At 39.0% G+C, this 13,764-nt stretch overlaps 1 protein-coding gene across 3 annotated transcripts in view; it reads right to left on the reverse strand.

Moving 5' to 3' along the window:
- Window positions 1-13,764, reverse strand: part of MAP3K5 (mitogen-activated protein kinase kinase kinase 5) — a 174,686-nt gene that overhangs the window by 47,354 nt on the left and 113,568 nt on the right. For all 3 annotated transcript variants that reach the window (XM_072965903.1, XM_006200085.4, XM_015235835.3), the window contains 2 exons: window positions 13,531-13,626; window positions 9,216-9,297 (listed from right to left, as the gene is read on the reverse strand). In XM_072965903.1, the coding sequence (XP_072822004.1) occupies window positions 9,216-9,297; window positions 13,531-13,626 (178 nt within the window). The remainder of the gene's footprint in view (window positions 1-9,215; window positions 9,298-13,530; window positions 13,627-13,764) is intronic.

Genomic DNA, 13,764 nt, shown 5'->3' on the forward strand with positions numbered 1-13,764 from the left:
GTGGCAGTGACTCAACTCTGCCATTGTCAAAGGCCCAGTCAATTTATAAGCAAATGGGCGTGGCTGTGTTCCAATAAGACTTTATCTACCAAGAGAAGAGGTGAGCAGGATTTGGTCCCTGGGCTATAGTTCACCAATTCCTTATCTTGGACTTTGGTCTTAATGCCCATTGGGGATATGAGGCTGTGTGCCTATGTAATGTGAAATGGTGGAACACAAAACTAGGGTCTTTGAAGGACTATAAATTGGTGAAAGGGTGGATTAGAAAAAAGTCAGCCTACTACACTGGGAGATAAAAAGTTTGTTTGTCTTACACCAAACTGGTCAAAACCAAGTCTCTTCTGAATACTTTCAATTATCGGCTGATCCTCATGCTGTCTGGAGTTCAAATTTACACTTATCCTAATACCCATAATTGGTCTTGAGCCTGGGAAATCCCTGGAGTGCCAAGAGAAACAAAGAAAAACATTTAAAAGGAAGACTCCCTCAATACAGGCTATGTAGGAGTCATTGGTGATGCACCAATGAAATTGAGCTCACAATCCAAAAATTTTAAATATGTAAGGAAACAATTCACCACCAGGCAGTAAACACTATAGTCCAAAAATTCCACCTGAAGGAGCCCAAGTCTCCACACCCAGTTCCTGTGGTCCAGACTTCCACCAGGCTATGATGTGTGTGCTGGAAATCTACCAGCCAGGACCCTGGCCAGCAGGAGGCAGGGCAGGGACCATCACCAAAGTAGCTTATCTTTGTTAGTGTGGCCTATCAGAGGAACAGAAACTTACACACTGGACTCAGTACTACCACCACCTTACATTATTATAATGCACTATAATTTAAAAGAAAACAAATCAACTTTCAGTAACCTACCTCATTTAATGGTCATAATAAGCCTGTGTCACAGTAGGGAAGATCTACGATTAGCTCCAATTTACAAATGATCAGAAATATCTTCCAGTGAAAGTATGTCAGAGCAGTGGTTTAAACCCAGCTCATCAGATTCCAGATTCTGTGTTCTTTCTACTACCAATGCTAAAGGGAAATCCTTTTATGCATAAGAACTTATAAGGCGCATCTTAGTTTATTTCCAAACACCAGTATCTAAAGGTGTCCCAACATACTGTCAGTACCACTGAACATCAATTTGCTTACTCAACCAGACATACAGTAGACATCTGTTGGCCATCTTAGACTCCATTCTTCCCTTTCCCTTACTCTCCATAATAAATTGATGCCAAATACCACCAGATTGATCCTCACTGCTCTTGCCTGAGATCAGGCTCTCCTTGCTTCTGTACTAATTCTACAGAATTTTAACTGGCCTCCTTGCCCTCCCTCTTGTTTCCCTGTTCCACAATTCATTCTCCATTTAGTTGACAGTGAACTTTCTAAAGCCCAAAGTTCCAAAGTTCAAAGTGAGCTTTCCCATGTTCATACCACCGCCTCTGCTTTATTGGTTCCTCATTACTTTCAGAATCAAGTCCAAAACTCCTGAGCCTGGCATCAGTGCCCTTCAGGATCTTATTGCTGCCTCTTCTGTCTCATCAATCTCTTCCAAAAACTCTCAGTGAGGTTCCCTAGATCTTTGTGCCTTTACACATGTGGGTTTTCTACCTAGGTAATTCTGCCTCATCCTTCAAAACAAGGAAGCTCTCTTGAACTATCCAGCTGACCCTCCAAAGCTGGGTTAGATTCTGGTCTAATGTGCTCCCAAGGCCTTCTACCCTCCCTCTCTCATGCAATTTTCAATTATCCAATCTGCATTCCAATCTGCACTCTGAGCTCTCTGAGAACCCAGATTTCATCTTTAATTGCTCTGTCCCTAGTCTTAGCCTTATCTGGCTTGTAGTAGATGCTCAGTGATTATTTGTTTAACTAATCAATCAGGCAATAGAAGATTTGATGGGAACCTTTTTTAAAACCAGGCGCTAAAACAAAACATTTAAAGTCAGTATCCGTTTATTTTTGACTGAGAGGAGTTTTGCCACAAGGATACTCTTAGCGTATAGTGAAGAATTAAGCCTCAATGACACTGCTCAAGCTTTAGTTTCCCTCAGGAATGTAAACCATCAAAAGATTATTCTTTTTTGTCATACTAAGTGAAGTAAGCCAGAAAGAAAGAAAAAAACACCATATGATATCACTTATATGTGGGATCTAAAAAATGACACAAATGAACTGATTTCCAAAACAGGAACAGACTCATAGACATAAAAAATTAACTTGTGGTTACCAGGGAGGAAAGGAGAGGGGGGAAGTGGAGGGATAAATTGGGAGTTTGAGATTTGCAGATACTAACTACTATAAATAGGTAAATAATAAAGTCCTACTGAATAGCACAGGGAACTATATTCAATACTTTGTAATGGCCTATAATGAAAAAGAATATGAAAAGGAATATATATAACTGAATCACTCTGCTGTACACCAGAAATTAACACAACATTGTAAACTGACTATACTCCAATTTAAAAAATAAAAAATGAAAAAAAGCTATTCTTTTCTTGAAAAAATATTTATTAGGCATAGAGGTTGACTCCTGTTAAACAAAGTAGTCATAGTGAAAATCATTCCAATGGCTAATTGCTGCTTGCTCTCTTTGTTTGTTTTTTTTTTAAATCTCTTCTGTCTATTCTTACAATATAGAGATATAAATTGAAAAGGCATGTTTAAGAAAACTGCCCTGGCCTATAAGGATGGAGAATTACCTATGTGATGACCAGAAAAGTAGAATAGGGCAAAGGGCAAGGGCCAAGTGAAGGCAGGGTCTGTCTAATGTCAAATGTGGAGAAAAAGAAGGCAGGGGTGGAGGGATAGAGTGTTTTAAAGAATAAAAAGTAAAATTACACTGCTTATATAGTTTGCATTCTATTTCTATGGCAATGGGTTTGCAGATCAGGTTGTTGCTAAGGGAGACGACTGCATTTTGAAGCAATGATGGGAACACTTCTGGAATCAGCCCTCTCTTGTTGCCCACCCAGAACAGTCTAAACGGGCACTGGGAAGAGAATGAGCGTAGGAAGACTGTACTGACAAGGCCAAGCAACGATGTGGTGATTCACTTCGCCCATGCATCGTCAAGGACCCAGAGTAAAACAATCACCTTCTAAGAAGCCATGCCATTCCCCTGGGACTTAATTACCTTAGATGAGTAGTCACCCCAAAGACCCAGATGGTAGCTTTGCTAATTTTCAGTCTGTATTGCCTTATTAATTTGAAAATGCTAAGCACATCGGTATCTATGAACAACATTAACAGAATACTAGAAATGCTTTAGGTACAAATATCTCATTTGATAGCTCTCTCCTTCCTTGGATCTTTACTCACATGTTCCCTTCCCTGGTCTCCTTGTCTAAAATTACACACTGTGTTACACTGTAACCTCCAAATCCTTCCCTGCTTAATTTTTCTCCTTGACACTGATCATTATCAAACATACAAATATTTTATTTATTGACTATCAGTCTCCCACTAGAATGTAAGCTCATGAGGGCAGGGGTTTCCTCTGTTTTGTTCTCTGCTAGATTCCCAGCACCTAGAAGAGTGCCTTCCACATAGCAGGTGCCCAATAAATATTTGTTGAGTGAATTCATGGGATCCACTTGGACCCACTAATGTGACAGGAAGATTATTTCCAGCTGAAAACATCTGAATAAATAGTAGCTGTAGAAAAAAACCTACTCCTCTGCTGACTTAAGCCAAGCCTCTTGAAAATACAGCTGCCATAATTCCCTCTTGGGGAGGTTTAGGACCACTTGTACCTGGATGAGAATACTATATAAACAACAGCTTTTCAAAACTTTCTGCCTTCTACTTGTTTCTCATTCATTTCCCACCATGTTGTTGCTTTCCCATAAAGTCCTATTAATGACTTTTCTTATTAAGATAAATAAACTTTAAACTCTAGCTGTTCAGAGGTACCTTCTTTGCATGCTCCCATGTACAGGAATAAACTTTGTCTTTTTTCTGCTAAGCTGTCTTTTCTCAGTTAATTTGCAGGCACCCAATCACAGAACCTAAGCTGGTAGAGGAAAAAGTTTTTTTCCTCACAACAGAATAATGAATGAGCCACAAATTGATAGTCTTATCATACAACACTGTAAGTGAGAGCTTTTCTCAGACAGTGCAGTAACTGTGGGTGTTTAGCTTCAGATCTGCACAAAAATAGAAATAGGATGCTAAAGAAAAACAAACCCGTGTGCTACTTGATGACTCTGAATTGATTTAAATGAATTCTAAACCATAATTCACTGTTACTGTCTGTGAGGCAAACCATCAGAAAAAGCAATAGCGAGGTAGTTCATCATCTGGCAGATGTTTGAGTCAAAGGAAGACATTCCTTTTATCTTGCTTGTCCCCTCTCCATTGACAAGGGGCCATCTTCCTCTTCATGCACACTGGAAACTACATATGAACAGGTTCACAGGGCCTGTTGGTACGATTACCTCAGGCTTGTGTTAAATCAACTGCCCATTTTGATAAAACAGTCCAGTACAAATGCATAAAAAAAAAAGGAGGGATTAGGGAGAAAGGGAGGGAAGGAGGGTGGGAACAAGAGAAGGAGGGAGGCAGGGAGAATATATGTATGTTTGAGAGAGGCATGAGGAGGAAGAAAACATATTCTGTACTGAACACCAAAGAACGTCAGCAATTGATGTTTTTTTCAAAGAAGTAAAAAAAAGTGAGAGATGAAGAGAATAAATCAATAGAGACTTTATTATGATATTCAGCTTGATTATGGCATTCATTCTTTCATTGACTTAATGTTGATTAAACAACCTTTGAGCCAGTGTCCCAGCATTTCCTCTGCTCCCTCCAATCCGTATCTCCCTCCCCTAGTTTGAGATATTGTTTAAACAACTCTGGTTTTGTCACTCCCCAGCTTCAAACCCTTCTAATCCTTCGGAATGAACTTCTGCTTGGATGCCTGGCTAAACACAAGACTTTGTGGTTAGAAGGTAAACAGAGCCATAGTCCAGCCTTGAGATTGAACAGTCTGGGGCAGGTTATCGAATTGCAATGCAATGAGAAGAGTTAGGGCAGAGGAGAGGGCAAAAAGGCTGTAAGAGCAGGGAAAAGTGAGAAGAGGTGTTGAAAATGACTCAAAGAAAAAAAAAAAAGACACTTGAGTTGGATGTCAAAAAATTAGGATGCCGTCACCAAGGAGGACAAAGCAGAAAAAGCATGTGGAGCTGGGCCGCTACACGTCAAGCCCATAGGCAGGAAAGGCTTGGCTGTCTGCAAAACGGAAAGGACTTTGGCATTGCTGGACTGCAGGGTAGAAAGGAGAGGGTAAGTTACAGGTAAGAACATCGTATGGTATGGAAACCTTCTACAAAGAGTAGCATCAAAGGTTTTTATTAGAGCAGTCACAGTATTAAACTGCATGAGAGATCTCTTCAATGATAGCAGAGACAGTGAACTGATGGAAGGAGAGAGATCAGGCCACGTGAGAGATGATGAGGACCTGAGGTGTGGGGAGTGACAGAATTGAGATGGAGGGGCTGGAGGAAAAGAGTGGCTGGAGCAGAGGTTTCTCTGAGGTGCTGGCTTGGGTAACTGTGTAGATGCCCTCGCTCTTAGTGAAGATGTGAGAGGCTGGGAGAACAAAAACAGAGACCACAGCTGGTGAGTGTTAGAACTTGTATAGTTAACTGCAATCAATTGTTTAATGATTTCAATGTAAATTTATGAATACATTAAATTATTTAAGACATGGGTTCATAACTCTTCCATTTCAAAATACAGCCTTGAGTCCAAAAACATGGCCTTGAATCAAAAGAAGCTGTTTCTCTTTCTGTTAAAAAACAGAAAAGTCCTCTAAAGTGGTATTGAGCTGTATTTTAAAAAACCATGCACTCTTTGTACTAATTTTGAAAATTATAAAAAATGCGAGCTAGGAAAGGACATTAAAGATCTTCTTGTTCAACTCTCATTTAAGGAATGATATCACCTTAACCCAGCAGGAGTAAGAATTTTGTTCAACGTTATAAAACAGGCTGTTGGAAAAGCAGGAACCAGAAGCTAAGGGCCCCTGACCCCAGTACAGGGATCTGATTAGAGTCAAGTATGATCGGTTGGAGGAGGGGTCTGACCATGACCCAAAGGAGGCTGAATCCCTCCCACAACTGTGCTGCCTCAAAGAAACTTTATTATCCAAAGCAGAAAGAAAAGCAAATCTTCACTTGGGCGTCGAATAAGAAGTCTAAGGATTAGCTTCAAATTTGTGGCTTATGGAACCACATTAATAGTTAATGTTTGCCCAATGTTGACACCACCCCAAGAGAAGTTAAAAAACCTTACAGGGCATCTGACCTTTCCAACTGTTTAATTTTGTTTTGGGCCAAGGTACCCAGAGGCTTCAAGAATGACTGACACATGTACTGAAACCATTTTAATTCTCTCTCAAAATGGAGGTAAAAATCAGAGAATCCTGATTCTGCACACAAATCTTCATCACCGAAGTAATCCTTCTTGTTTCTATCATGAAGAATGGGAAGAGGAAGAATTATTTGGGGTGTGCCATTCATGGGCCGACGTTAAAGTTCAGTTTGTGGTAATGAAATTTAGGAACTCATCTTAATCAAATATTTAGAATACTGAAAAAATAATTTTAGCCAAGAATGTTGAAAACAGCTAGAAATGTAATCAAGGGTATAATGGAGTTACCATAAATTATGCAAAAATATAAGTTAAGGCTATGTAATAACTCATATTGTAAAGCTCTGGCTATGGAGGGATAGTCCATGAGAGGGAGAGCCAAGATGGACATCATCCTCGTCACAGCCCAGAACATCACTGTATCTGTTTATTAATGTTATGCTAACAGAACACCCATGAATACAGCATCGGCAGTATCACTAGTGGTGGCATAATGGCAAACTAAGCCAAAATACTTCAAACAAGGGTGCTTGGGTTCACCGTCCAGACTCTACTGTCCACTGGGGATGCTGCAGAAGCCATTCTATGTCATACATTTTAAATCATTCTGATAGAATGCGAAGGGCAGAAATATAAGAGAAGCATGAGTTAGGACCACGTTGATGAATCAGAGAGCACTATGGTATGAGCTGTTTTTTGTGAGGTCAGCAGACCAACTGAAACTCTCTGGATATTCCTGGGAAGAGGCCTGAGCATTTCCGTCTTTATTTGGCTGGTGAGTGTTCGCAGTGCTTTGCAGCAGAATTGTCTGATCGGGAAAGGTGTCTCACAAAGCCCACTCCATTTACTACCACTGCATATAGAGCAGAAAATCTGGACCCTGCATCTTCTTGAAAGCTCTCTGAAAAGAGATCTACCTACCCCTTTTACATTATAGGAGACTGAGTCTTAGAAAAATCAGCTGGCCGGATTCTCACAAATTCTAAGGCGATTAAAGCTATGTTATGCTATGCATATGGTTAAAGGAGTTTCTACAGCAGAATCTCTAAACTGTTGATTCAGTCAGTTACGAAGACTAAGCATGTCTAACATGGCCACCATAGCCTGGCTGTGGTAGGTGTATTTTTGCTAAGACAGATTTAGTTTTTCAAAGAAGGGTATGAAATAAAGGCTGGATATCACTGGTTTAAAAAAAAAACACACACACAAACAGCAATTTATGGTATTGTAAAAGAACTTTCTGAATTTTCCAGTCTATCCACATTATAATTTACTACTAATGGAACTGTTTCATTTTCATTGTCTTTGTTAATTTTTACCCTGACAGTGGCTATGTATCAAGTGATTCTAAATTTAACCCAAATACAAACAGAGATAATGAGATAGAGTCAAAAGAGCACTGATGTAGAAGTCAAGAGATCCAGGCTGCAGCATAATCTCTTAAACAAGAAAATGGAAAATTATAAAATGTAAAGCAGGGACAAAGAAGAGGTATGTCTATTACTCCTATAGACAGCAAGTTAGTTCATAGGGAAGATTTTTTTCGAAATTAGGTCTATCATCTTCTTATAACTTTAATGAAAGAGTCTTAGGCTTATCTAGGACTATCAAAACTATACAACTGCTAGATAATTACAGGACTTCACTGTAGACAGACTTAACAATTGGTTATTATATTTAAATTCTCAGCTGTTATCTGACTACTTCAAGGCTTATATAAAACTTCTAGTGTATGAGATGACAACAAAGTGATCTAATACCTAAGTATGCCAGTCAGGTTGCTGCTCTGCTTTCTTCAATCTCACTTTTACATTAGAAATGTCATTTTCCAGTATTTCTTGGATTCAGAACTCCATCCCAAGTCATATAGGGGAAGGGCTCAGAGAAAACAGAGGCCCACGGCCATGCCTGGAGACGGGGCGTCCTTCAGACACTGAAGATGCCCAGGTACTAAAGTCAGCGCTCTTGAAACTCTCCAGCCTTGGTCCTCACTGCGCTGGGAGGCTCGTCTACACACGGTAGACAGACATGACAGAGGAAACGGACACAGTGTGCACACAGGTGCCTGCAGTGCACTGTATCCAGGAGGTGCAAGTGAAAGGACTGCAGCCGAGAGAGAGAGCTCTGGGGGTGATTGTCACTACCTCCTCTGTTCTGTTCATCTTCCATTGTTTCAGGTTCTTAATGTAAGCATACAAATGAGGACCACAAAGGGCTCTACCATTCAGAATTTTCATTACATTTGCTTGTGTGAATTGCACATATCTCAGAGGAGAGTATAAAATGTATGAGGGCACTGTGGTCCTTGCTTTGAGGGTAATCAACACCCTCCAAGATAAAGCATAGCTACTCACTATCACATAAGTAAGATGCAAAAACTCATTATTCCTTAGAGTTATTCAATGTTTGCTTTCCAGCCCCTTTTTAACCAAAGGAATTCTAGAAGTTGCTTTTAATATTAAGGGAAAGATTACAGGCTCTGGCTGAGTCCTCTACCCTTCACCACTACTCACATAAAACACACACATACACACATACCCCTTTCCCTTAGTAAAACTTCAAATGGTTCACTTAAAAAAAAATTGGGGCACAGGATGGTATAGCTCAGTGGCAGAGTACATGCCTAGCATGCGGAAGGTCCCAGGTTCAATCCCCAGTACCTCCATTAAAAAACAAAAAACAAAAAAAACCTAACTACCTCCTCCCTCTCAAATTTTTTAAAATAAATAAATAGATAAAATTTAAAAAATGAAAAGTGGAAAATGTTATTTAAAAAACAAATCAGCCACAGAGAAACTTAGTAAAATGAATGCAGAGACCGAAGGCATTACCTCCAGGGAGTCACTTTCACAATCTCCTTCCTCCGTAGCTCTCCCCTTCTCTTCGGTAATGGTGTTCACCATTTCGAAAAACCTAAAATGAAAATTGGTATGTGGTCACTGATAATACGTAGAATGTTAAATATAAGCAAGTAATATTTCAAAGTGACTTCAGAGCAAAAACTGGGAGCTAAAAGAGTCAGGCAATAAAGTCAGTCAATCAACAAAATATCAGTATCTGTGTGAAAATTGCGAATTTTCAAAAAGAAAGCACAGGTTGGTAGGATTTTACAGAAGTTTCTGACCTAATGCCTCCCTGCCTCACTTGAAGTAACAGTGACAGTTATAGAATTAGAACAATGAGGCTAGACAAGGTCATAGAAATGTTAAGAATGTGGACGTGAATATCAAAATGTGATTGCTAGTATTTGCATGATTTGGGGCAAATTCCTCCACCTCTCTGAGCCTCACTCTTTAACTGTAAGTGGAGAATATGCGTGTCCGTCTCACAGGCTGTTGTGAAGACCACTTGAGGTAATACTTGTAAAGTGCTCAGCACAGTGCACTCCTTAAACATTAGCTGTTATTATTTTGCTGTTACTAGTATTACTTCAAATGGGACGTAACAAAAATACCCATATTCTGGAACAGTGTCTCTAAATTCTGAGGTGACTGACACAGTGTTGGCCACTACAGTGTTTGCTCTCAGATACTGAATCTTCTGCCTGAGCACCTCAATATTCATACACGTGGGGTCCCCTAAAAACAGTCTGCAAATACTGATGTGAACCAGGAACAACTTGATTTTATGTTTATGACAAGAAGCCGTCTTTCTTTTGGTGACAAACATTTTCTTCAGGAATGCTTCTCATAAAGCTTTTTGCTTCTGTTTTTTTTTTTTTTTCCTGGAGACCATTTCAGAGTCAAAATATTAGAGCGAGAAACAAATTTGTCCCCTGCAACACTATCTGTGTCTAACCATTCAGAGGGGATGCTAATGGTTTCCAGATGTGAAGTAAGAGACACACTGTGAACAGGCTGATGATCTCACAGACAGGCCATTGCCAGCCCAAGGGAAGAGCAGGTTACTGTGTGATGAGAAAAGTTTATCCACCACAACTCAGAACCTTTCCACTGTCTCTGTACCTATGAGATAATAGAAGATAAATATTGGTCTCTGCCCCTCAGGTCCTGGCAAAGAGCTCCTAAAACCCTTGTAATTTTCTAAGTGATAAGAACACTGGGAACATCTCTTGTTCTAATATTTGTCTTTGACCCCATCTCTGAAACCCTATCTCATCAGGGCTCCTAAAACCTCTGTAAATTCTTAAGTGATAAGGGAAACAGGAGCATCTTTTGTTCTAATGAGGCAATTCAAGTGGGCTCCTGGATGGGGGTTGGTCACAAGAAAGACCAAGCCATGATTAGAAGCTTGGAAATTTCAGCCTTACCCCTCACCCTCCAGAGACAGGAGAGGGGCTGGAAATGGAGTTAATAATTGTTCATGCCTTATACGAACAAATACGAACACAAATTTTATCCCTTCCCTTTCACATGTTGCCCTGCACCTGGTTTTTTTAATTTTTAAATAATTGTAGGCTCACTCAGAAGTTGCAAAATAGTACGGAGGATTCCCATGTACCCTTTACCCAGCTTCCCCCCAGCGACAATATGTTAAATAACCATAGTACAACTATCAAACCAGGAAACTGACAGCGGCACAACACAGGTTAAACTTATTTGGATTATACCAGGTTTAGATGCCATAATTTTTTAGGTCTTGGTGAATAGCTCTACTACGTTTTATCACATGTGTAGATTTGTGTGACCACCATCTTAATCAGGGTTCAGAACTGTTCCATTACCACAAACAAAGTCCATAAAATACTGCTTTATAGTTACACACATCTCTGAACCCTAACTGCTGGCAACCACTGAGCTGTTCTCCATCACTGTGTTTTGTCACTTCAGTGATAATAAATAATATACAAGGAATAAAACCAACATTTTTAATAAAACATAGAGTATAACCCTTAAAAACTGTGAATTACTATTTGTACACCTGAAACTTATATATTATAAATCAACTATACCTCAATAAAAATTTTTAAAAAGAATAATAAATAATACATGGAATTCACAGTAAAAAATAATAACAATTGTTCATGCCTACATGGGGAAGCCTTCATAAAATCCCAGTAGTAGGGGGTTCAGAGAGCTTCCAGGTTGGAGGAAACATCCACACAGGGAAGGTGAGACATCCCAACTCCATGGGGACAGAAGCTCCTGAGCTCAGGACCCTTCCAGACCTCACCCTATGTATCCCTTTACCTGGCTGTTCATCTGTATCCTTTATCACATCCTTTAATAAACTGGTAAACATTAGTAAGTGTTTCCCCGAGTCCTGTCAGCCTCTCTAGCAAATTAATTGAATCCAAGAAGGGGGTCATTGGAGCCGCTGATCTATAGCCAGTTTGTCTAAAGCACAGGTGACAACCTGGGTTTGCAACTGGCATCTAAAGTTGGGGGAAGAAACACTCTTGTGGGACAGAGCCCTTAACTTGTGGGATCTGACTCTATCTCCAGGTAGACTGAGTTCAGTTGTAGGTGTTACAGAGAATTGCTTGTTGTGGGGAAAAACCTCCAAACATTTGGTGACCAGAAATGTCAGAAATGAAGTGTTTTGTGAGAGAAATAAAGGAGATACACAGGAAGGAAACACAGTAGGGAGGAGCTGGGGTTTTCCCTACATAGGAAGGAAAACACTGAGTTTTTCTTATACAGTATCTCTTTTCATCCACTCATCCATCCATCCAACAAACACTCATCGAGTGTCTACTAGAATCAAAAGCTGTTCTGGCCTTTGGGAATATGACAATGAACAAAATAGACAAAGTCCATTTTGGAGTTGGGAGTCTGTCTATGGAGTTTGCATGTGGTGCCTAATGACGGTATACTTTGATGAAGACCACATATCATAATGAGTTAGAGACAAAAGCAAGTTCAACCAAGAGAAGAAAGTGAAAGACCCAAACAAATTCCAGCTTTAAAGATAGACTTTAAGATCTGGGGTAAAGACTTAAATCAGCTACTCATGCAAAAATTTTCAACACGAATATTTCTAAGTAGAATGTAACACTTCTAGTGGGACCAGAGCACAGTAATTTTTAGATGCTTGGATTCTGGAGTCATATGTGCCTGGTCCAAATCCCAGATTTTATACTTTTTGGCTTTACATGTTTATAGGCTAGTTAAACTCTCCAAGATTCTATTTCTTTTTTTTTTTTAACTATTTTTGACATAAATATTAATATTACCTACCCAATAGAGTTTATCTGAAGATTAAAATAGATATTAGGTCTGGGGTCAGCACTCCATAAATCTTAGCTACAATTATCATAAAAACAAATGACTAGCCCTTAGACTTTGAGTGTAAGTAGAAAAGTAGACCCTATATATGCATAGGAAGTCATCGTTATTTACAAGTCTTTTTACTATACATTTTACAATAATAAAGATACAGCTTTAGCCAAAAATTGTAGATTAAACAAACATGTTTTGGTACCAAGATAAAAATGACAGATTGTATTTTGTAGCTAGGATATCAATCATTTACAATGGGGTCAAATAGTGACTATTTGAATACGAAAAATTTCCAGCAAAATCTTACACTCAAGGTGGCTTTAATCTGCACTTTGGTGTCTAAATTGTCACTCACTTCTCTAGGTCCCCATAATTAGTCACTATAGTCTAAGGGAACACAAGTTACTTATTTATTAGCCCAAGAGAAATACACTCAGGGAGGTTAACACAAATATACAATGCAGTCCATGGATTTTTGGATTATCTCTTATGAGTTTAGATCAGAGCACTAGTTCTTAACTCAGATTTTTCCTCTATCAGAAAATCTGGGGTAGGTCTCAGGGACTTTCTAAAGCTCACCAGTTGATTCTAATATGAACCAGAGCTAAGAGCCACTGTCATAGATAATAGTGAGACAGTTCAAATGAATTCAAGACTAAAAATTCTGGTAATCATATAATAAGTGAGCACTTTAAAAATGAGACATAATACTTGGCAATTAACTGGTAAATTTGATTAATGTTTTGTCTGTAGAAAAATAAGGACTTAGAAAAGGTTGATTTATTAAAGAGAGGCCCCCAAATTAAATATGCCACATAATTATAAAATACTAGCCCAAAATGAAATATTTACGTAAGCACATGGCCAGGAGTTCTTTACAGGAGCTACATGTTCACTCATTAGCTAAAAATAATGATCAGGTAAGAACAGTCTTTTTCCCACATAAACAATGACTAATACGTACTTTTTACAATGAAGTTCTGTACAGAAATAGATTTGGAAATCATCAGAATTGTGAAGCACATAAAGAAAACAGCATCGTTCTTCAAATTTAGAAATACTGAAACAAACAAACAAAAAGAATTATTCAGGGTAATCTCAATACCTCCATGTACTGTAATGAAAAAGAAATACTTTTTATATCCAGTCCCAATTATGATATTAATGTTGTTTATACCAAAACGTTCTAAATAGCACT

This window comes from Vicugna pacos, chromosome 8 (assembly GCF_048564905.1).
Source record: "Vicugna pacos chromosome 8, VicPac4, whole genome shotgun sequence".
In the NCBI taxonomy this organism is placed as follows: domain Eukaryota; kingdom Metazoa; phylum Chordata; class Mammalia; order Artiodactyla; family Camelidae; genus Vicugna; species Vicugna pacos.